This window comes from Liolophura sinensis, chromosome 6 (assembly GCF_032854445.1).
Source record: "Liolophura sinensis isolate JHLJ2023 chromosome 6, CUHK_Ljap_v2, whole genome shotgun sequence".
NCBI classification, from domain to species: Eukaryota; Metazoa; Mollusca; class Polyplacophora; order Chitonida; family Chitonidae; genus Liolophura; species Liolophura sinensis.
The window spans coordinates 26,985,854-27,011,320 of NC_088300.1; the positions used below are offsets into that span (position 1 = coordinate 26,985,854).

General features: G+C 39.5%; 1 protein-coding gene across 1 annotated transcript in view; it reads right to left on the minus strand.

Annotated features, from left to right (window-relative positions):
- Positions 1 to 1,049: 1,049 nt before the first annotated feature.
- LOC135466214 (sodium channel protein type 4 subunit alpha B-like) overlaps positions 1,050 to 25,467 on the minus strand; it is a 35,007-nt gene continuing 10,589 nt past the window's right edge. The window contains exons 12-27 of the mRNA XM_064743617.1: positions 24,041 to 24,520; positions 22,812 to 22,917; positions 22,060 to 22,116; positions 21,420 to 21,661; positions 19,668 to 19,841; positions 18,290 to 18,625; positions 17,384 to 17,692; positions 15,340 to 15,720; positions 14,374 to 14,547; positions 13,303 to 13,425; positions 11,655 to 11,921; positions 10,917 to 10,970; positions 8,957 to 9,094; positions 7,768 to 7,875; positions 6,900 to 7,170; positions 1,050 to 5,654 (exon numbers count right to left, since the gene is read on the minus strand). Coding sequence (XP_064599687.1) covers positions 4,543 to 5,654; positions 6,900 to 7,170; positions 7,768 to 7,875; positions 8,957 to 9,094; positions 10,917 to 10,970; positions 11,655 to 11,921; positions 13,303 to 13,425; positions 14,374 to 14,547; positions 15,340 to 15,720; positions 17,384 to 17,692; positions 18,290 to 18,625; positions 19,668 to 19,841; positions 21,420 to 21,661; positions 22,060 to 22,116; positions 22,812 to 22,917; positions 24,041 to 24,520 — 4,332 coding nt within the window. The 3' untranslated portion in view covers positions 1,050 to 4,542. The remainder of the gene's footprint in view (positions 5,655 to 6,899; positions 7,171 to 7,767; positions 7,876 to 8,956; positions 9,095 to 10,916; positions 10,971 to 11,654; positions 11,922 to 13,302; positions 13,426 to 14,373; positions 14,548 to 15,339; positions 15,721 to 17,383; positions 17,693 to 18,289; positions 18,626 to 19,667; positions 19,842 to 21,419; positions 21,662 to 22,059; positions 22,117 to 22,811; positions 22,918 to 24,040; positions 24,521 to 25,467) is intronic.

Here is a 25,467-nt window from a genome sequence, read left to right on the forward strand (position 1 = left end):
ACCTACGACAGGCATGTTTGGGTGTGAGTTAGTGAGTAAATCCTTGGAGTTTAACATCGTACCTAACAATTTTTCAGTTACATGACGACGATGGAGCCCTTAGAGTGCATGTAATGTGCCTCCTTGTTTCAGGACAGATCTTTTATCTAGTGCTGCTTCACTGAAACGACATACCGAATGCAAATAAGTCGCCAAGTCCTAGCCAGTGATAAGGGTCGACCAGTCGTTGTATTATCCCATTATTGCTGAACGCCAAGCGATGAAGCTACAATTTCCTCTTTTAAGGTCTTAGGTGTGACCCGACCTAGGATTGACCTTGGGTCTACCTCCTCCTTGATATACCAACTGTGCCATCGGGGCCGGTCTGTTTGGAATGAGTATGTGCGATCGACTTTATACACCTACTTGAATATAGGTGACAAGTTGAAAGAAACAGGCCATAATTCTTGTGACTCCCTAGCTGATTTGAGTGATTGCTTGGGGTTTAACGTCGTCCTTAATAATTTTCAAGTCATATGACGACGAAGGTCCTTAAAGTGCATGTAATGTGCATCACTGAGACGACTTACCGAAGGCAAGTAAGTAGAGTCAGCCAGTCGTTGCACTACCCCCTTAATGCTGAACGCCAAGCGTCGAAGTTAGAACTTCCTCTTTTAAGGTTTTAGTTATGACCCGACCTAGGACCCGACCTAGGACCGACCCTGGATCTACCGCCTCCCGAAGCGGACGCCCTACCAACTGTGCTATCGGGCCGGTCCTCTCTGATTTTCTTTCCCTGTCTCGCATTCATACATGTCACGTGTTCATACACGTTTCGTATTCATATGAGATAGCGAATATATGTATAAGTCTTGATTAGGTCGTAAAGAGAAATAATTACAAGTCCAATAAATACTTTCACGTGTGAATAGCGACAACAATTCACAACTAGAGAAAGCAATATTCACTTATAACTTGCGCCTGGATCCATTCTAGCCGAACAGAGTGTCACATTTGCGTGCCATATAACTAATATCATGTAAACGATCGCCGGACACATTGATGTGTAGCAAAGATTTTATTTACAAAGAAATGTATTACACCATTTCATATGATATCTTTAGTTATAATAATACAGTGAAGTAATGATTGGGACACGGTAGTGCAGACCATCTACACGTGACATGGAGACACCATCAAGCCAAGCGAGCAGAGGAGTCACGTGACCTGTAAGATCGAAGGGAAAGAGGGGAGGGGAAAAGTCAATAGATCTGCAATATACGTTGCGATAAAAGCGTTTTACACTATCTGCCAAATTCTGCTTGGTAAATTGAACGAGAGAATATTAACCTGACAGATCAAAATACGCCGACTGAGTTGAAAGATGTCTGTTGTTCTTTCATGAACCACTCTCCAACCAGGGTTGTGTCCATTAGAAAGCAGCTGTTATACCAGATATAAACAATATGCTATACATTTACACTCGGGACATGTCTTTCCCCATGTAACCTGTCATAGACCAACCCTGCGCGGAGAGAGCATCTGAGCGAGATTGCCGTCAGTCTGACGCCCACTAAATATCGCGTGATTTGTGCCACGTGACTCGTTTAAGATCACTTGATATATAAAGAAACGCTCAGAATAACGGCCTTCCAACCCATACGCTTGAAAGAACACAGCATTAGTATCGTTCCAGGTGACAAATTTCACCCATAACTCGTATTAGTGTGGTCTGAGCCAGGATATTCTTAGGACGATGTGAAGATAGACGAAAAAAGCTACTTTAAAAGTAGGTCAAGACGTCTTCTTCTTACAGTGGAGAGAGACAAGTGGTAAGTGACACCTACAATATCTATAAGATCACCAACGATTCGAAAAAAGTGCATCTACGAGAATTTAAAAGAGCGAGTATAACTCTTTCTAAAATTGGGAAAAGTTTACATTTCTCAGCGGAAAACACGTCTACATTTTCACAATCGTAAGTCAGCATTTAGTCTAATCTACGGCAGAATATGCACGTCACGTGATTATAGAATTCATGCGTCACCAAATCTTGCCGTTACGTGATTATAGAGTTCATACGTCATCAAATCTTCACTTCGTTTAAACAGATCATCACAGTTATGCAATTTGATAAACAAAAGAAAAAAATACATAAACAAAGACGTGTTTTATATAAGTACTTGCATATATCTTTGAGAAAAGTTCACAGTAATGGTGAAACAAAATCAACCACCAAAGGGGTGGGTGATATGTATCCGGTGACAAGGGGGGAATATGACACAGCCACCGTGCAGTTAGCGAGACAATTTAGTCACCGAAATGCATGGTTGACATTGATTCTGTCATCTGATGAAGACTGATAAAACCGTAGCCACGAAAAGAAAGAAGTATTTCTAACGTGAAGATACCGATTCAGATTGTTTTGGTAAATGTGGATACAAATCGCAATCATCAACTGGGAGGGTATACTCACCTGAATCTTGGAATCACCTAGGACTTAATTTGAAGCCTACTTTGTGATATTTATGGTATACCCAATTAGCGGACACATTGCGCATTATCACACGGTGGGACATATGAGTGGCAGATTTTATGTGGAAAGCAAGAAACACCGTGTGTAATGTGACGCGATGTGTGGTTTTTAACGGTTTATTTCTAACTAACTATAGGTATTTTACCACATGTAGCTAGTATTTTATTTCGAAGGCAATTCCTTGTGCACAACAATCAGATCAGCTATGAACAATCAACTAAAAAACGCTTGCATTAATAAATGTCAGAAGAGGTGGTCAGAGGGATTTGTCCGCGGCCAATTGTCCCAAACTTCCACTAAGCTTTACAGTCTTTTGCACATCGTGGATGATACGACATCATATCCACCTTCCGCTAAGCTACAGTTCAGTCCACTTGGTGACCACCTGACATTCACTTACGATTCCATCATTTACTTGCCTGCACCGATCTGCAGGAGTGGACTACAACCTCATCTACCCGTATGCTTTTATGTTTTACGGCCTTAACTAATCAGCCTGCACAAGAGATCATGCGGTTCAAATAAAAATCCCAGAAATATCAAGCTAAGAGAGTTAAACCATTTCTAATGCATATTTTGTTTTCAGATTTGGCTAATTTTGGCTTTCTGCGCGGCTTTGTGATCGATGTATATGTCATGCATTGACTTCTACATTTCCGATCGCGTCACTGGAGGTTTACTATTACTACTCTCCTTGGGAAGGGTGGTGAGCGGGGGATACACCTTAACTTAAGGGAGAAGAAGCCGTTTCGACTATGGCCCAAGTTCTAACACCAATGTCGCAAATTGAGCCGTTTTAGAGAAGGCGCAAGTTTTGTCGGTATAACGGAAATCTAACGGTTCCTACAAGATAAAACGATGTGAAGGTTGGGCTAGTGACACCTCATTTCTAAAGAGTTACATTCTTGTTTTTGCCTTGTTTCGCAGCAGAATAAGGGGGAATGTCTGTAAAACATGTTGATGTTATGATGTAACCATACCCAGCCTCAGACCTGGACTATCACAGAAAGACAACTATAGATTGTAGGCAATACAAGCAAAAGCTGCAGCGTGTAACGGCCTGTTTGAAACACCGTATTTGTTATTTTGGCCCTTGATAATTCCATGGTTATCAAACACTCTATACGCTGTACGACAAACAAGTCACTCGGATAAATATACACGTGGAAAATGATTGAAATTCCAAGGGTAGCATCCTCTCTCACGACAAGAGTGTTGTCGTATACATGTACATCCAGTGTCGGGACAGTCAGTGGTTGTTCGGTGGTTGTAGCTGCTACTCAGCATTGATGAATAAGCCATACAAATACAAGCATCTTGCTCGAATCACAGAGAATTGGATAGCCGTGGGAAGACTGGTATCACTATGTACCGACATGATCAATGCGATACTACTCAAAATCATAAACACTAAAAGCCTAACTGCTATAAGTCAAACCGGAAATGACAAGGCTAAAAAGTAACTTTCCGAAAGAAGTGAACAATATGTCACGTAAACAGCACGGCTACCATTGCATCCCGTATACAGAGAAAAAACAGTCACGTTACGCCATAAATAAATGATTAAAAATAGACATGCGTGCGAGAGAATAATGTAAATGAGCTTTATCAATGGCGATTTCATTGGCCACAACAGTGTCTAAGTAAAGCACGTATCACGTGGCATTGGTATCTCGTCGAATATGACCCCTACATCAGATGGGGGTAAATCCACACATTCATGTCCACGGCGAATTCAACCCTTCTCAAGTTGAGTTCTTTTCCAATACATAAAATCTGTATTGTGTACTCTGCCACAGTAGCTTTTCCAATAACCAGATGCTTAGCAAATCACATTTACATCCTTTTCACCAACCAAAAACAACAACGTCGTAAAATACACTTACGACAACTTCCTCACCGAGAGCTACCGCTACGAGAATATTTTTCGTGACATCATCCGTCCGTAATCCAGTTTATTACAGTGCACTTTCATTTAAACACTCCGACAGACTTGGACTGGGCACTCGGAATGCAAGCATTTCTTCTTAAGCGACCACACCACTATGCGCATACAACTCCACAGTTTTGCCCTCGCGAGGCGAAGAATCCGAGTCCTTGGCAGATTTATCAATGTCTTCAATGTCATCGTCCATATTGTCTTTCTCAACCTCCGCTTCCGTTTCACTCTCTTCGACTTCCCTTCTAGGCGGTAACTCTACGCCTGAGTCTAATCGTTTTTGCCTGTGACGCCGATAAGCTCGCTGAATAATTCGGGCAGCATAATGTTCTTTTTGCCTTTTTAATGTAGAACTAACAACAACATAGTCGACTTTTTCTTTAGCCTTCGGTGCCACATCAGCGGGCACTGCCTCTGTATCTGTTGTTCCTAAATAGTTTTTAGTCAGAGCATCTAGAATGTCCACACAGTGACACCTGTCTCCCTCGCAGATAGGAATATCTAACTTCACCAGCATAAAATGGTTCGGCTTGGGCAACCTAAGTGGTTCTTCCAGAAAATCTATGAAGTCAGATACATGATGCAATGGAATATACTGTGTAGCATTGGGATCGTACTTTCCCCATTTTTCGTAATACATATCAAAGTCATCCGGCGTCAGACCTTGCTGCACATCCTCTGTGGCTTGACTGAAGTTCTCAAGGATAACAGCGATATACATGTTAATAACAACCAGGAAACTGATAAGAAGATACGTGACCAAATACAACACGGCGGCTGTGGCATTCCCGCAATTACTAATGGAATCTGGATCTTTAGGGTCACCTGGATCGCAGTCCTCTTCATTCATGATGCCAGACAATGTCCCGTCCCAACCTGCTGACGTCGACATTTGAAACAACAATATTAAACTCCGGCCAAAAGTCTCGAAGTTGAAGCAGTCATCGAGTCCACCGGTGTGCTTCACGTTCATGAAGAACGACATTCCGAAGGTGGCGTAGATGAACATGACAAGGAAGAGAAGCAAGCCAATGTTGAACAAAGCGGGCAGTGATACGGCCAAGGAGAAGAGAAGAGTCCTGATGCCTTTGGCCGACTTGACAAGTCTGAGGACTCTACCCACACGGAACACCCTCACTACCCTTAGCATGGTTGGAGAAACCACCAGGTACTCCTCGATAAACTTCTTCAAACTCATGCCTGGAATAAAAAAAACCCAAAACAATACACAAACTATATTTCACAATTGACTGGTTGGCACATTGGTCTAATATGTGATTTGATTGATTAAGAAATATGATTTATCATATTTTTGGCGTAAAGATAAATTACTGAGCAGGAGGTGTGAGTGTCAGATGTATGAATGGAGTAAATCGTCAAAGGGTAATGACACCTGGTTGGTTTATTAGCACCGTGTCTACTGACTCCAATTGCACTGGGCCAACTTTTACCAATGGACTTTTACCAATCAAAACTTCAAACAACTAAAATTAAAATATTTAGCTCAAGGAAGTTTAAAATTTATACACTGATTCATTGCTGTAGAACAATATACTAACCACTGTTTGAGCCCCTCACCCCTTTTCTGAGTCTCGCTTTAAGGGCTTGCATTTTATGACTTAAGTCTTAAGTTACCTGATAAGTAACAACCCAGGGAAGGCCCACGACTGTTATTACTATAATCCACAATGTAAAGAAACCCAGTAACATTCTTATATTCAACACTGACAGAAATGTTAGGATCAGTAGACTAACAAATATCTGACATTTCAACTTGGGCCAATTCAATTTCGCGAATTAAGTCTTATGACGCAATTTATTACATTGTAAACTCACAAAAAGATGAGTAAGTCCACTGACCACTCAGTTCAATGATTCTGCCAATCTGATGTATGGCTCTCAGAATTTTGAGTCGATTCACCCACAAGTTTTTGAAGTTCTATACTCATATGTATATAAAAGTATGTTATGTATAAATACTCTGTTCACACGAATGACAAATACGAGTTCAGAGGGAAACCATTACACCTATCCAAGTACCTGACAAATGTCCTAACTTAACACCACAGCCAAACCAGTGAGAATTGAATCTGAACCTGTAATTTCGCTTTTCAAGGGCTATGGAACCTCCGATCTTATAATAATCTCGTCGATTTAGTGTAAATCCTGAAGGGTTCTGTATAGGCCTACATGCTGCGAGATGGGCACTCTAATGGCTTGTCCAAAGCTGTGCTGCACTAAACATGTCCAGCTCATTGGATGTCCATGTTGGGAGATGTGCACTCTAATGACTTGGCAAAAGTAGCACTGTATTGTATGACACAACAAATATCTTATATACATATTCGTTTTTATACATGAAGACTGTCCATTTTGAAGCTTTTGATTTGAATGAACGAATAGTTGCGTGACCAATGTCCACATACCAGCAATAACATAACCTACCTAGAATAGAGATTACAACAACTGTGAAATCAAACACGTTCCAGGGCTCCTTGAAGTAGTAATGACGGAGGGCTACCAGCTTCAGAACGCACTCGAACGTGAAGATGATGACAAAGGCCAAGTTGATATAATGGACTACATCGGAAAACGTCTTTTCTTGTTGGAAATGTTCCATCGTCATCGTGAGAACATTGAGCATGATAATAATCATAATGGCAATGTCAAACTTCTGGTTCGTGGTCAAATCGTAACAGAGTCCTGCCAGCCAAAACTATAAACAAAACAAATACATACGTGGAGTTCTATCATTATATGAAAACTCCGGATATGCACGGGAAAGAGAAAATATGTCAAGTGAGGGCAATAAGTTAAAGGCAATGGAAACACTAAAATGAATTAATGAGTGCTTGGGATTTAAGGTGGTACTTAATAATTTTTCTGTCAAATGACGACGAGGAGTCATTATGTGCGTGTACATGTATTACGCATTCTTGTGGCAGGGCGAATCCCTGCCGCCGAAATGCTGCCTCCACTGAAGTATAATGCGGAAAACACCAGACATGGCACCCACCCAGTCACATTATGCTGACACCGGGCAAGCCAGTCATGTTTCCTTGCTTTAGCCTCTCAGTACTGAGCGTAAAGCGAGGCAGCAGGAAGTACCCTTTTTAAAGTCTTTGCTATGACTCGACTCGCGTTTGATCTCTGGGTCTCCCTATTTTCAGTGTCAAAATCCTGATTTGACGTCACTGGTCACAATATGACCGGAAAAACGGCAACTTAATTTATCAAATGCATTTCACTGGGGCGGCATTTAATGGCACTTCATATGACATATACCTGACATTATAGGCATTTATTGTTATACCTTGGGTTTCGGAATGGATTTCTGTGGTTTCTTCGACGACAAACGCTTCATGGCTTTGTAGTATTTCTTCTGGTCTTCTGTCATGAACATTTCCAAGGAGCCACCAGCCTAGAACACGGGTGTACATATATAGCATAACAGCCAATGATTCTCGTAAAGATCCCCCGAGAACGAGCAGCGAAACTGAGTAATTTCAAGCAGTTTGATGATTAGTACACTCCAAAGTGATGCTTGAATAGACTGCGTTACAGCAACATAATATTTATTTATCCGATTGGTGTTTTACGCCGTACCCAAGAATATTTCACTTATACGCACATTATGCTGGAAGGAAACCGGGCAGAGCACGGGGGAAGCCCACAACAATTCGCAGTTTCAGGAACATAATATTATAACTTAGTATATCTATATACATCTGAAATGCCAAGATTTCCTTCCCTGATAATATTATTACATTTTCCCCAACAATTTAGTCAACTTTAACGTCACACAACAATGAGACATTACGTAAATATACATACACAAGCCTATGTAGGCCTATATCTAAAAAGCATTACTTAACTTGTTCACATACGCAACATCATGATATTGTCAAAATATAAATAATAAACAGAATACTGAACACTGAAGGTTGAATACCATAGATATTTTTTCTCATGCAAGCTGGAAATGATAACCCACCCGACAGGAAGCTTTTGACTTAAAGGTGAATTGGGACCTCCATTAATAACATCATGTAAGTATTTATTTATTTGATTGGTGTTTTACGCCGTGCTCAAGAATATTTCACTTATACGACGGCGGCAAGCATTATGGTGGGTGGAAACCGGGCACAGCCCGGGGGAAACCCACAACCATCTGTAGGTTGCTGGCTGACCTACCCACGGATGGTCGGAGAGGAAGTCAGCATAAGCTGAACTTGAACTCAAATCGACCGCATTGGTCAGAGGCTTCTGGGTCATTACGCTGCGCTAGTGCTCTAACCAACTGATCCACGGAGGCCCCCATCGTCTGAGTAAAACAATCTTCAGTAGGGTGTTAACACCTAACATGTAAATAGAAGTATAAAAATACCGTTTTGTTTTGGCTGTATTAAAATGCAACTACGGTATTGTGTTTAAATTATTTAATACGTGCTATAGTCATATTAACTACACTGGTGACCGACTCAAGGCAGTATTCTACCCACCTTTTTCTTCTGCTGGTTGAAATTCTCAATGATAACACCAACGAATAGATTGAGGGTGAAAAAAGAGCCAAAAGTGATGAAAAGGACGAAGTACAGGTAGTAATAAATGCTGATTTCCCGTATTGGCTGTTCGTCAATCTGGTAAAGCGGATTCAAAAACAAGGGTCAGTATGTCGATTCAAACCAAAAAGCAAATACTAGTTCATGAAACGTAAAAACTGGACCAAGGTTAAGGATACATTCACAATTAACAGATGCCAAAACTTCCTTAATACGTATGACTGGAAAGGATGATTAGGTTTAACAACGACAAAAACCTTTCAAAGAATGTTGTTTGAGTTATGTATAGTGTAAGATATGAAAGGATACACTTGTGGGAATGTTACATGATGATGCTATAACTACTATGGCTGAAGACTCGAATAATGTGCGCTCTTTGTCAAAAACCAAGCGAGTAAAGCAAGGGTAGGTTGTGGTGGGTAAGGGTACATCGGAGGGTTCGAATAATGTTAGCTCTAAGTGAAAAACCAGCGAGTAATTGAGGGTAAAGGTACATCCAATGTAAGCTTTTGGTCAGAAACCAACAGAGTAAAGTATGGGTTAGTTGTAGTGTATAAGGGTATATGGTACGTTCGTGTAGTGTTAGCTCTAGGTAAGAAACCATGCGACAGGGGGCAAAGGGAAGTTATTATAAAATACAAAATGTGTGTAAGCAAGCAAGAGTTTAAGAGGGGTAAATCCAATGTGCGCTTTTGGTCAGAAACCAAACGAGTATTTAAAGTAAGGGTAAGTTGAAATGGGCATAACTGTATGATAGCTGTATGTCAGAAACCAAGACGACTAAGGTTTGGGCAAGTTATTATACATACAAGGTTTAGGTAATGTTCGCTCCTGTGGAAGCCGAAGCGAGTAAGGTTTGGGTAAGGTGCATGTAGTGAGTAAATCTAACGCTCAAGCGATGTGAACGTCCCAGTAAGATGACGGAAAGCTGTAGTAGGTATTGAAATGTAAGTCCAAGGTTCGGCTTATTTGGACGCCAGGTAAGTGTGTAACAGTTATATGTATACGTACAAATATATATTAGTGGATAATAGTACATCGAATGAGGGACGAAAGAGTTATGGATATTTCAGCTATGGCATGAACTTATAGAGGTGTCGGTTTATCATTTGAAGTAACACATGAACCCATCCAAAATCCAGTCATGATAACATAGATGTATGGTCCTAAATATAAAATCCCGCTAACCAATCTAAAAATTAATAAAACGCATATATATTAATACTTACTAACAAAATAAGGGGAATACCCCAAAAACATTATATTTTAGTGTAAAATCTATCATCATGTAAAAGTTGAATGACAAATTTAATTAGAATTTAAGCAACACAAGGTTGACTCCTAAAGTTAGCACAGTCGACCAGGACAAGCTATACCATTAGTCAAATGGATTTGTAGAGTATCCCAGTGCAACAACAACGACAACAGAATCAAATTCCTGAAATAATTGAGAGTACAATGCCTTGATCTAACATGATATAGACACGATTGCATCGATAGTACAGGCATGGCATCACTTTTTTTTTAACCGCATGGTATTCTATAGCGTTATACAGGTTTATGCAGGATGGAAGGCACGTCTTGTTTGCTTTACCAAATGGCATACTGGTAACACTTATATCCAAACATCAAAGCAATCAGCAAAACAGGCATATATACATATACTGTTGCACAGCAAGAAGCATAGCAGAAGCATACGGCTGTCACATAATAATCCGGAACCACATAAGTGGAGTATTCCCTCTAGATTTCTGCCGCACGCTATGAAGTTAACTGGTGACAACACAGATTGTTATATCACAGTAAAGTACGTGAACAAAACAATAACGGCCAGGCTTCTGCAGCTTGTCACAAGCAGAGCGGAAGCAGCTACAGCGACTGACTGCTTGATACATCTCACCTTTCGTGTATCTATGGCGTCATTCATAATAGGACCCCATCCTTTGAAAGTAGCCTAGGAAAAGAGCATATCTTAAATATAGCGCATTCATTGAACACATACAGTATTTACACAATTATGACATCGTCCCGACCGACTAATATTAACTGCATTGCCCATAGAGTCATAGAGAACAGAATTAGTTTCATGAAAGACTGAACAAATTTCCGTCACTTCCACCTACGCACATTTTTCCATAGCTGCACACGGACAATTTGGATTAAAATATTACAATATATCGTATTTATTTATTATAAAAATAGTCTGATTCCTGCTGGCTAGGCATGCTTTTGATGTAACTTATGGTAGTGTATTATTATGTACCTTACCAAACTGAATTAGGTTGCCTCCAGAACAAGTGGGAATGGAGAAACAAAGCAATAGTGGACCGTCATCAAGAAACGTTAATGCAGTATTTACTCCAAAAATGTGCAAAAGTCTCCCTTCCCCACCTCGTCCCCAGCGCAATTACCAGATTCACATTTAAACTCACTTGGTCTATCACCAAGTTTAAAATATGAATTCAATTTAGTAACAAGCAATGACTCAAGCTGGAAAGATCAAGGGTATAGGTAACAAATCTGTTTTTATGCTTTGCTGAAGGATCTCCTATTTCAGATTAATGAGACGAGACTAGGTTTTCACTTCTGACCCCTGACCTTTCCATTATGAACTCCAAACAGCTTTGGTGGTGCTTACCACTTGGAAGAGAGCCAGATAGGCATTGAGGACATTGTCGAAGTTGACTTTAGAGTTTTCCCATTCATACTCGGGGTACATATCACACTGCGTCTTATTATCGACAATCGAAGCTGGCAGTCGCTTCTTGTCTTCATCGACACATTTCCAAAACTTGCCTCCAAACAGTTGTACTCCCATTATGCCAAATATCAACCAAAACACAACGCATACCAGGAATACATTAAAGATGGAGGGTATAGCCTTGATCAATGCATTGACGACAACCTGTGGACAATAGTTCGGTTAGGTGAACACGATGCAAAACGAGTGAGCAGAATATCTTAAAAGCAAACAAAAGAGTAGTAAAGTCAGTGTATCAGTAAAAACGATTAATATAAGTGTAATAAACTTTGAGAAAAACGGTACAGTGTTTTATGCCTGGTGATTTGAAGCTGTGTTGTGCAGAACATAGCCATATCAGATACATACATTGACCTGGTTATATTTAATTTTAATCGTCAATAAACCAAGCAAAACATTGGGCGACACAAGTCACTCTTTCTAAAGGCCTCGTTCTGGTATTAAGCACAGGCCTATAGCACTGAAATGGGCACTGAGCATATTGAGGCAAATGTTACCAATACAAAACTTGGGATACACAACTGGCGTGACTCCGAAACAAGATTACTTCACTGTGGCTCAATGTTTGGGCATTTTATATTTTACAATCATCAGCCATACCTTTCCTGATGCTGGCAAAATGAAATGTCGAAATAATGAGCCTCAATGAAGTCTTCGGTTTCTTTTGGAAGTTACATTACTTATGTATGACGTAAAAATTATCAGTGGCACTACAGGATTCTGAACAATAGAATATACAGAGTGTAGTGGAATACTAACCAGAGAATTATTTCTACTGTATAAATGTATTTGTATAATGGGTGGAGTCTTAAGCCCATTGTGCAAAATAAATGTATAAACGTTTATATATAGTGTAATATCAGAATAAACCCAGTGGATGGTGCTTGATAATGTTGTAAAATGTTAATTGCAGTACATTTATGACAACATCGGAAATTGAGTGAGATATGTGACCGAAATACATGCAAAACAAAATTAAGAATATATATATATATATATATATATATATATATATATATATATATATATATATATATATATATATATATATATATATATATATATATATATATATATATTTGTTATAACAGATATTCCCTGACCGAACTGTAATATTAAGTTATCAAGGAATGAATTATATAATCTTACAAAAAACGGTTTCTGAAAATGTTTCTTTCTAAAAATAATTCCAGAAATAATATTAGAATTTGATGTTCTTGAAAGATAGACCTGGCTTGACATTGTGATGTTAAGAGAATAATTATAATAGTCCTAAAATATTCAGCATATAGTTTCTGCATGAACTTCTGACTTTGCAATAAAAGTAACCAGCATAACTGTGAGACCGAGTCGAAACATCAGTAAACCAGCTTCGATGGCTCTGAGGAAGAATGCAAGCTCTTTTACAACTATTACTGCTTTAGATTATAATAATATTTACAATTACAAATAACTTCTATCCATATTAATAATGCAATCATTGTTATGGAAAGCACGACAAATGAAAAGCCAACGTTTGTTTCACCTTCATCCCTTCCCAACGAGAGACGGCCCTGAGAGGCCTTAGCGCTCGTAGTGTTCTCATAGCTCTGAACGCGCCGCTTTTTGGCAGCTCCAGCAACTCAGCTCCAAACATGAGAATTGAGATCTGAAAGAAACAAGTAACAGCAATTTATTTATTTCTTTGTGTATGTTAACTATTTAATATTATCTATACTACTTTATGTATTAAATCCCTTATATGATGACGGTCAGTTTTATGGGTGGAGGAATGCGTAATACCCGGGGTAAACCACCGACCGTTGGCAAGTTACTAACGAATATTCTCACGGTGACGTACAGACCTTGCACGCCATATTGATGAAATACAAACTGTCTTCAACGAACGTTGCACATCCCAAACGTTTGCGACAGCAGCGTCGATCGCCTATTCTCAAAACGCCACATGAAAAATGGGAACTGGTAAGGAAGGTGGGGGAGTTGAGGTGGTGTTCTGGGTCAAAAAATTAAAGTTCAAGCACAAGTAATGGACAGAGAAAAAGTGGAAACCTATCATCACAAGTGAGTCCCTTGCTTTTATTGCTCTCGGGGCATAGGTCAATTTCCAGGTGTATTTGAAGTGAACGATGTCTTTCGTATGAGATCAAACCTTATTGTAGTTATCCATGAACACTCAAAAAATAAATCTGTTAAATTTAACAGACAGTCTGTTATCTGAGTGATGCTAGACTGTATTCTGTTATTGCAGCAGGTCATTTTGTTAAATATAACACACGTATTCTATCAATTCAACATAACCACTTTATTAGGTTAACAGGATATTATGTTGAATCCGACTCAGTACAGTGTTATAATAACAGAATACATTCTAGCATCACTCAGACAACTGACTTTCTGTTAAATTTAACCGATTAATCTTTTTAGTGTATCCATATTAAGTACACAGTAGACAGAAAACTCAACCTCTGGTAATAATAATTGAGAAATAATACTCCATAAAAAACAAAAATAGCTAACAGCACATACAACACGTTGTCCATAATTAGACGATACATCGCTTTTCATATATGTGCTGGAATGTATAGCTTTAACTTACAAAGACGATGAAGAAGTCTAGCAAGCACCATGCGTTGGTGAAGTATTTCTTGAAGCCGAAGGCTACCCACTTCAGAATCATTTCTAAGATAAAGACAATGGTGAAGATACGGTCGAGAATAGACAGGATGAGCTGTAGAATTGGGCGTTCTCGGAGATACACATCCTCAATGGCCTGTCAGCGGAATAGTAAGGAATAATCACATTTTTAAAACAATATGTCACAGCACAATTGTATTTTTGGCATATTTTACACGGTTACAAAAGCAAATAAATTTCAATAACATCTTAAATTCAACATGCAGTCAGTACTTTTTATAATTCCATAAGTCATAAAAACCTATTGTAAGAAATAATGGAGAGTTATTTCTGGGCCACTGCACTGTACAGTTCTCTTGAATTTTACACATACATGTGCAATTTAGATATTTGTATATCCCGGTACATACGATTTAGAACCTTGAGACTTGTATATCGAGGCACATACGATTTAGAACCTTGCGTTTGTATATCCAAGTACATACAATTTAGAACCTTGTGTTTGTAGATCCAGGTACATACGGTTTAGAACCTTGTGTTTGTATATCGAGGCACATACGATTTAGAACCTTGTGTTTGTATATAAAGGTAGATACTATTTAGAACGGATACAAAATGTGTACTTTCATTTCAGTATGTACAGTATCTATACATTTCTAGAAAAGAAACTAGGGAAGGATGACGTCACAACTATTGTTTATAGGTAAATCCGGCTTAAATCATGGAATTTGTGTTTCTAGATATACACCTTTTTAGAAAATTGCATTTCAAGACACCTATAACTTAAATCATTGTATTTCTACTTTCAGGTACATGCCAATTAGAGCCACTGTGTTTTGGTACATGTATTTTTGGTACGACATAGATCATAGTACCTGCATTAACAGAAAAACAGTACAGAAAATGTAATTTTCTTTCAAATGCTTACCAGAGATATACTGCTGGCAGCAATCATCGTCATGACGAAGGCCTCGAAGTATTTGTGCTCCACCATGGTGTAACAGCCACACCTGAGCTTCCACCACAGCTGACCTATCTTGGTTTTGGGGCAGGTGGTGCAACACGCACATTTCCGGATGCAGATATTACAGAAACAGTCGTCCGGATACTGAACGTAGACAACGTCCACCTCGTTGATCTGAGGCTCGCCCTCTACCTGCACCTTCAGGTTGATGTTCGTCTCGTCAGGCGTGGACAGGGAGCTGGAACTGCCGGAAATGTGCGAGTCTACGGGACTTCGCGGCTCCCCGTCATGATAGTCCCGGCATGACGAAGCCTGACTGGCCGGACGAGTGGGGGCCTCAGACGGCTGTGACGAAACGAATGAGAGAAGGAAGACGAGATGAATGGTATCATTAAATTCCATGAAAGAATAACTACCGTGAGGGAACGAATGATGAAAGGAAATACTAAATGAATAGCAAGATGGAATTGGAGGAATGAATAAAGACGGTGAGGGAAGGAATAAAGGGAAGGAGATACTAGATGAATAGCAACATATAAATGGATGAACGAATAACTAACGTGAGGGAACGAATAAGGGAAAGAAATACTAGATGAATAGCAACATGGAAATGGATGAACGAATGACTATTGTGAGGGAACGAATAAGGGAAGGAAATAGTAGATGAATAGCAACGTGGAAATGGATGAACGAATAACTACCGTGAGGGAACGAATGGAGGAAGTAAGTTCTAGTAGTTTCTTATTGGTTGACGGCTGGTATAGGTATGTCTGTTTCGACGCATAGAATTGTCTGAAGGAACTGCCTGAACGAGTGACAGCCTTGAGGGAACGAATGAGGGAAGAAAACTTTACATCACTGACATCCTTGGATTGAATGAATGAGCAACTATCATGACGGAACGAGTGAAGGATGTAAATGCTAGATTCGGCATCGCAGAACTGGATGAATGGATGAGAGCCTGAATCATCCGATGAAAGTCCCATCGCCATGGATTAATAACATAATCGTGTGGATGGCATGATGAAAGTGGACAAATAACAACCAGTCGCTCAATGAATGACATGGCGTATTGCATTATGTTCTGAAAACGAATCTTTAAAGTTAGAAGGACCGTGGGAATATCTATTTTGTGCCACACATATTTTTTCAGCTATACCTTACAGCAAATTTCGGCAAAATTACAACCCAATTTAATTACGCTGTGTGTGTAAAAATAAGGACAAAGTATAACAAACTATTACACTTGCGCTTTTAAATACTTACCACTTGATTTCCTTCGCCTACTTCGACCACAAATTCCTCTGCAAAATTAAGGTATATACATGTTTCATTTGCTTAAGACCCGCTATACCCTAAAGAGCGTCAAATATTTAATTGCGCATATTCTTCAAAGAATTTAATTTACAATTTGTTACGTTTTACTGTAACCAAAAAGGACATGGATGTCATGGGCTATCTTTACAATGCTATTCTCAGCTCAGTCAGCTATAGAAAACCTGTCAACGCGGTAACACAGTTTATAGTACAAAAACGCTTAACTTTTCGAAAATTAACCGTTAGTACTACAGAAATGTATGAAGGAGTGAAAAATCTAAAAAAAATATCGAAATTTTGTTTTGTCAAATGACGGCAAAGCATATAACAATAAAGTGGCATTCGACTTTCGCGGAAATCTCGCGAGATCCACAGGATTTTGCGAGTACAAGCAAGACGTCGTAAGAGAAGGCTTGTCACTCGGGATTTTTGAACTGATATAGGAAGATGAATCATTTGTTTGTACCCGATGTATTTTTATTGTAGTCAAGAATGCTTTAGCATAATTACCAATCCAAAAGTGCAACTGTCGTTCATTCAAATTCAGCGCTAAGTGACGACGCCTTTCCGAAATCTGTTAACCCTATAGTCTCCAAATTCCGTTGCTCTCGCAAATTTTCCACGAACGTCGTAAATAGTGTATTTCGTCAGTAAATGTTTTATTGGTCTCACCGGCCTTTGAAGGAGACACTTGATCGTTTGTCTCCACCCGAAGCGTACCGTTTCTCATCATTAGTTGGCCATCTACCACCACTTCCTTTCCGTTCACATCCACACGGGTCACAGCAGGTTCGATCACCAGGGTCGTTCGCTCCTTCCGCTTCCGGCCCACCCTCATCTTTAAACAAACTATGATATGAACTTTGACCCACGCGAAGAATCGGTTGAACCTGTCAAGAGCCTCCGTCAGCTTGTTGACTTCTCCATCGTCGCCTTTCCCGGACTGCAAACTCTCCGCACCAAAAGCGCTAAGCAAAAGAGCTAAGAACAAGTTAAGAACCTGGAAGAGATGGAGATTGAACTTTTAAAGTGCATGTCTCAAAATGGATGAAAGAAAAATAAATGTACCAAAAACAACAAAGCTAAGCGAATGGCGTCATATTTTGAAAATAGGTATTTTCCCCAACGGTTTATTTGAGAGCAAATATTGCAAATGCTTTATAAAGCAGTTTATAGAGCATACGCTGAGATAGAATTACTGTACAAGCAAGTAAAACATATGCCCGGGAATCGCTTTAGCTGCATAGAATTTTTTTAAGATGGTTCCAGAAAAAATCGGAGAAAAGGATCTGTAACGTAAATTCGGTATTTAGTATAATACCACATGAGTTTCAGAATATTCGCTTGGAAAGGATATATGATTTAGGATAAATTTTTGACCAAGAATGGGATATCTTTTCCAGTGCAGTGGTCATTAGTGTTGACAAGTGTATATACTAAGCTAAACTGAATATTTGCCAGTTTTAATACACAAGTACTTAGTTGGTAGTTTGCTCACAAAAAATCATCGCAAAGGCAAGAATGAACATTAGAAATCGCAGTTCAGGTCTGAGTTACTTGTAATAAAGACACTCGGACAAATCGACAGAATACCTACCACCAAGTTGCCTATAATCATGGTGAGAAGAAAAAACGGGACACACGGCCAATCGGCGACCTTCATACATCCCCACATGGATTCGATCCATTCACCGCAGAGCACGCGGAACACGATCATGAACGAATGCAGGAAATCCACAAAACTCCAGCGAGGGTAATGACCGTCCACTTTCACGTACTTCCTGCCGAAAAGCTGCTGTCCCATTACGGCGAAAATGAAGACGACAATGCCGAGGACAATGGTCAAGTTCCCTAACGCGCCCATCGTCCGACCCACAATGCTGATCAGCATGTTCAGAGTAGGCCAGGATTTAGCCAGTTTGAACACTCTTAGCTGGAAGGGAAAATAAAACGTTTCAACACATTATTGTACATCCATATACTTATTGAAATAAGTAAATAATTCCACAATAAGCTTCAGTCATTAATATTTAATATCTTCAATTAGATCGATAACACTGAGACATCTGACGATATATGCCCAAGTTTTAGTCGTGATTTGATGAGTCGAATGTATGGAAACTGACTGTCAAGTTTCGAAATGCATACATATTCACGTGGATGCAATGAAAAACGTTTGCACGGTATTGGCGTGTTGGGCAATTATCGTCCTGAACAGCCTATACTGTATGCTTTCGTTCGTTCATGCCAACACGAATTATAATATCCAATACTGTTTTTTCTTTGGAAGAGTTCCACTTAACTGTTCCTATTTTTCAAATCAAAGAACGAAAAAATCTTGAAATTAAGGACAACAGAAACGGATAAGTACAAAGCATAAGAAAATAAAACATCGCAAAGTTAACGGAAATAGGAAAATACATATATTATAGTCTATTTCTTCAAAACAGTTTTGTGCATGCTGAGCGAAGACAATGCCACTGGGTTTTCAATAACTATTACGTCAAACGAAGCAATGGCTTCTTATCGTCGAAACCGAGCTTACTGACTTAAACATTATGAATTAGAAAAGGTGTTCTAACATCATTTTCCTTGTAAGAATATGAACTTCAAACATTCCATGAGTAGAGCTTGTGTTGTTACGTGTCACTGACTAAACGCAATTTTGGTAGTGAGTATGATTGAGTTTACAGAGAGCTGGATATAGACGTTTTATAACACTATAAAAAGTGTTCTGCAAGGGAAGGCTTTAACAAATATAGATAATATGAATATGGATTATCAATTATTTTTATCAATTGATTTATTCACAAATCAAGCATTCAACCAATGAATCAATCAATCTTTACGAAAGGCAATGCATGTCCATGGCTTCCGTGGTGCAAATCCACAACAAGTAAGCAGGAATCTCCTACATTTCTTATCACTGAAGGGCCAGTTGAATGGTTTTGTACAGTGTGGAAGAAATAACTAACCAATCGGAAAGTTCGTAGTACGGATAACCCTGCGACCCCATCCAGTGTTAGCTCCAGAAGGCTCAGACAGACGATGATCGAATCAAAGATGTTCCATCCTTCCTTGAAATAGTTCAGCGGATTGAGCGCGATAATTTTGAGGAAGGCCTCACAAGCGAACACCCCGGTAAATACCTGATAACATAAACAAGTATTAATCAATGAAGATGGCAGAATCTAAAAAAAAAATTGTACTTGTTCATTTCAGGTAAGCAGAAAAAATTGAATTATAAAAAGACGTAAAGAGTAAGAATATGTCCACCTGAGCACTGGCAATGAGAAACTTATGTTTGTAGCTTTTACCTACATAATTTTAAAGATATCAAGAAAAGGTGAAACAGATAATTTATGACAACGGCATAAAGTTTTGGGACAAAGGATTAAACGGATAATCTTACACTTACTGAATGGTAAAGATACTGACTGGGGATAATGCAGGTCATTTTACAACTACATTATTTGTGAACTAAGGGTACTCATATAATATAATATCCGGACCAATGTAAAGGTACTGACTGACGTTAAAGCTGATCAAGATACACCCATGCACAGCACCAGGTATCGACCAAAGGCACCGTAATGACAATGACTAAAGACTGATCAGATAATTGATCACACGCAGCGCCGTAATGATATCGACTAAATGCTGATCAGATACTTTGACACATACAGCACCGTAATGATGTCAAAGACTTGTCAGATAATGGGACACACACAACACCGTAATGACATCGACTAAAGACTGGTCAGATGATCTGTCAGACGCAGCACCGTAATGATGTCGACTAAAGACTGGTCAGATAATCTGTCAGACGCAGCACCGTAATGATGTCGACTAAAGACTGGTTAGATAATTGGACACACGTAACACCTTAAGGATATTGACTAAAGGCTGATCAGAGAATTTGACACACGCAGCACCGTAATGATATCGACTAACGACTGGTCAGATAATTGGACACACGCAACACAGTAATGATATCGACTAAGGGCTGATCGGAGAATTGAACACATACAGCACCTAAATGATATCAAAGACTTATCAGATAATGGGACACACGCAACACCGTAATGATATCGACTAAAGACTTGTCAAATAACTGGACACACGCAACACAGTAATAATATCGATTAAAGGCTGATCAGATAATTGAACACACGCAACACCGTAATGATGTCGACTAAAGACTTGTCAAATAACTGGACACACGCAACACAGTAATGATATCGATTAAAGGCTGATCAGAGAATTGAACACACGCAGCACCGTAATAATATCCTATAAAGGCTGATCGGATCATTTTACACACACAGCACCGTAATGATATCGACTAAAGCCTGATCAGATAATTGAACACACACAGCACCGTATCGGTATCCTGTATCGACAAAACACTAACCATAACATTTATCACACACAGCAAGGTAAAAAAGAAAAAACAGATAATTTTACCTCAGCTTCACCTTGGCGATATCGACCAACGGTGAAGCAGATTGTTAGTAATCCACAGCATCGTACAAATATGAACTTACAACCATAAACAGATAACTTACCACAACTAAGCTATCGACTGAATACCAGTACCGTCTTAAAGTTATAGACCAAAGACTGGGTGAATAATTTTACAAGCACATCATCGTAAAGATATCCACTAAGAACTAACCATAAATTTCGCACCTACAGCCATACAAAGTTGCCAGCTAAGGACTTACCAAATTGCCTCTCTCCAAGTTCGTGTCCAGTTCCTCGTCCATGGGGTACTGGTATATAGCCATGAACAACGTGTTAATTAAGATGCATAGAGTGATGAAGAGGTCCATGAAAGCGTCCATAACAAACAAGCGGACATATTTCTGGAAAACGAGGAACCACGTGGGACAGTTCCAAACACAAAACCATCGAAACAATTTGTCTTTCATAGGTTCCTTGTAACCGCTGAGCTCGCTGACAAAACCTAAAACACAAATTTAAACACAGCATATGGATTTCCTGCCTCTTTGTTGACTATGAAGCTTTGCTTTTAACGTGCAGAAGGTATAATTTGCAAAACGGCAATATAATACAGATTTCAATCGTCATATAGGATACTTTTTTGCCACGCAATGGCGACTGGGGTCGAAGGTCAATTGATCATTATTCTCTTGCTGTGCACCAGTAATACGCTATCAGTGTCCACAAAAAGTCATCGCACAGGCATGAATGAACAATACACTACATAGCTTTGTCCCGAATTGCATTAGGCGAGGAAGGTTCTCTATTCCGTCAAATAAGGAAGGAAAGAATCTCAACATTTTCTTGCACAATATATTAACATCATTTTTTCTGTGTCAAGACATTTTATTATCTACTCACTTTTACTTCTCCTAGGACCTGATGCATGTTCAATCAGTTCTTTCAATACCATCACATCTGGAAAAAAATAAAAGATCTTCTTTTTACTTTTGAAAGGGGAAACTCGGTCATGTTTTCGCCTAATTATGCCACCATATTCATGACCCTAAAAGCAGGCGCATCCTATATCTATACTGTGACCGTATCTCTTACAATGTTTAATTACGACTAGGCCACCGTGAAAATTGCTGTGATCTGACTGCTATCAATATTTTAAGTTTTATTTTTGTTGTTATTCTTTTGTTCACCACAACATCTTAAAATTGGTTGCAATCTAAGCACGTGATACGTCGGTAACACATTCTGGAAACGTTTTCTTCAAATAATAGCTTTGGTGAATAATGATGATTTCCTTTAGTATAATGAAATGCATAGTATCGTGTTCTTTTGACCGCTTTCCATTTGTGAACTCAAACCAGGAGAAAGTAGATGTACAAAGCCAAGAATATAGTAACCAACTTGTAACGTCCAAAGGAAATTCCCACGTGCAGTGCTTTTAATGGTAGTCCTCCACTCAGTTATCTGGTAGTTACCTACAGGCTACGTAAATGTAATCATTGCCCGCCTCCGTTCCCCTATTACCAAATAACCATTGAACTTCAAAAGGAACTACCATGCAGGTACCGCTTGATTTCACACCTTTGAGATTATTTTCCTTTTAACCCTGCATGCCATATCCAAGTGTGAGGCGGACATGGGCCAAAGCGACGTACCTTTCATATCTAAACCGGTGGTGCTGGGAGTTCGACACAGGAACGGGTTATTTGCATACAGTTTCTGTTTAGCCGTCTCACAATCCGTTTCTCCGCTGGAAGACTCCTGTTAGGATTGATCAAAGGTGTTATTTATTGAACATACAACTGCAGTGATAATTCAACTATCCGACTATAGTACATTTACATACAAAGGTGAACCAAAATGTGAATTGCCCTCATGCGATGTGTAACAGTTCGATGAATGAAAAATTCGATTAAATATCGAGATGAAAAAGTTGAACTAAATCATGGAAAGAACACTACTATATCATTGAATTTAACATATAGGTAGTTAGGTCACGAGTGTAAGACTGTAAAACTTGTTCTGGTTCTGAGACTTGAATGCTTTTTTTTTTAGTAAAATGGAACTTATAATACAATTTTTTGGATAAACTAAATCTTTATTGCTCATTAACTTTGATGCCAAAAATCAAGTCCTTGAAATGTTGAACAAGGACTTCTGAATCCAACTTCCGATAAAATGGCTGAGGACGAGTTCCAAAAATGTAATAATTTATATCGTAAAGGCTTTAGGGATAATATACCAAAAGACGACGAAGATGTAAAAAAAAACAGAAGGGAGCATTCCACATCTATCTAAAAACACAAAAGGCATTCTAAAGAAGAGGGTGAAAGAACGTGAGATCGTAAAACTGATATCATCAAGTGAAAGACTCAGAATGCAGCAGTTTAACCAGGGTCGGATAATATACAATGCACCCAAATAAAATAAATATGTCCAATTGGTGTAGACAGGAACAAAAAATACACGTGTCCAGAATTACAACTGATATTATGACTGGACTGATGAAGACGGACTCCTGGTCGTAAATACTTGCTGGCTGGACTTGCGCAGTGAATAAGAGCAGCTCTCGTAGCTTCTCTGTCCTCAAATTCTAGAGAGCGCCACTCAACTAAATACTTAAAATAAAGAAAAGAAAGTGAAACTAATGGCATGCAATTGTGCGGTGGCGGGCGTCACTAGGCAGTATAGAGCGTTTAAAGAAAGAAAAACACAGAAGTGTCAAAACTTTTGCGGAAGACAAAAATAGGAGCCGAGCGGGTGTATACACACATAGATGGCGCCACCAATACAGACATGCGTGGTAGGAACAGGAAGAATTGAAGACATAGCCGGATTCTGGTTGAGATTCTGAAGTGTAACAGAAAACATATTGAACACTCACGTTGTCGTCCGACTTTGTTTTGTCTACAATAACTTCCGGTAGAAGGTGGGTTCCTTTCGATTTGTTCCATAAACTCTCTAGTTTGCTTTCTTTGCTCTCTTTCGGCCTATAGTGCTCTCCAGGCGAATGGAAGGAAAACCTACTGTTCCGAGATGTTCGACTTATTTGTGAAGCGAAACTACTTCTCCTAGATGGTGATTTGGGTCCATCCGGATGAGAACGCCGACTTTGGTGGGATACAAAACTACCCCGTCTACCATTAAATATATCTTTTTTATGAGGTACATTGCATAGTTCTTCAGATGTTGGAGTGACTGCGTTTGAGTCGTCGGCATAGGGTAGGTTAATGGTTTCCAAGTAGGAGTAGACAAGTGGAGTGCGGTCTGTGGCGCGACCAGGCCTCGACTTTCTCCAACTGAATTGACTGGCCCGGCTGGCACGCCGGGGAGTGAACGGGGAGCCAGGGAGGCTCAAACTGGCCTGAAAGATGAGAGAACACAGCGATATAGAGCCTCTCTACATCAGCCATAGCTTCTACAACTCAACGCTGCCAACTGCCCTCTGTCTTTGACTGCTTAATTAAGCTTTGGTCTGCATACAGCATGTTAAACCTTCCTCATTTGACATGACTGAATGACAAAAAGATTTAGCAGTTTTGTTGTGCCCCATCTTAGCGTACTGGGGGAGTATTTCACCAAGCAACACCTTTGTCTCCCAAAACGTAATCGAAACAGAGCCATCAGTTTGTTTGTCGTTGAGAATAAAGAAGAAATTTATACATTTATATGAAAACTGTTTGGGTGACAGAAGAGTTGAGGGCAAACAACAGCGCGGAGATTGAGCTATTAGTTGTAAGATGCCCAAGCAATACTACTGTTTAAGGCTTGGATGGTCATGCTTTAAGTTGGAAAAGTGTCTCCTACATAGCGTGTTTACTACTGCTGTATTTGCATATCAGTAACAGCATTGTGTCTAAAGAGCCTTCTGCGAGGCTAAACTAACCAAATGCCGGCAGAAAGAGAGAGTGAGAGGGTAAACGACTGGAGCGCATTACCACCTGCAGACAAAAAACGCATGCAACAGTATCCGTTGGAAAGATACGCTTGTTGGTCGCCAACACCATGCAAAGGTCACCGGGACAAGCAAAACACTAAACATGCGAACGCATATCTTCCGTGACCACCTTGGCAGAACTACAATCTATGTGGGTCGAATTAGGATTGTCATTGGCCTAGGCTTGATGTTTGACCAGCAAGGAAGGATTATTGGAAGCCACAATTTTCACTTTTCATCTACTAATCTGTATGTCAGGTGTCCAGTGAAATCTTGATTATACGATTCCAAGTCTCGTGTGTTTGACATTTCTTCAGATGCCATGCAGCTTCTTCGCTTCATATAGCAATGGATGTGTTATTGTGGCATTGTGT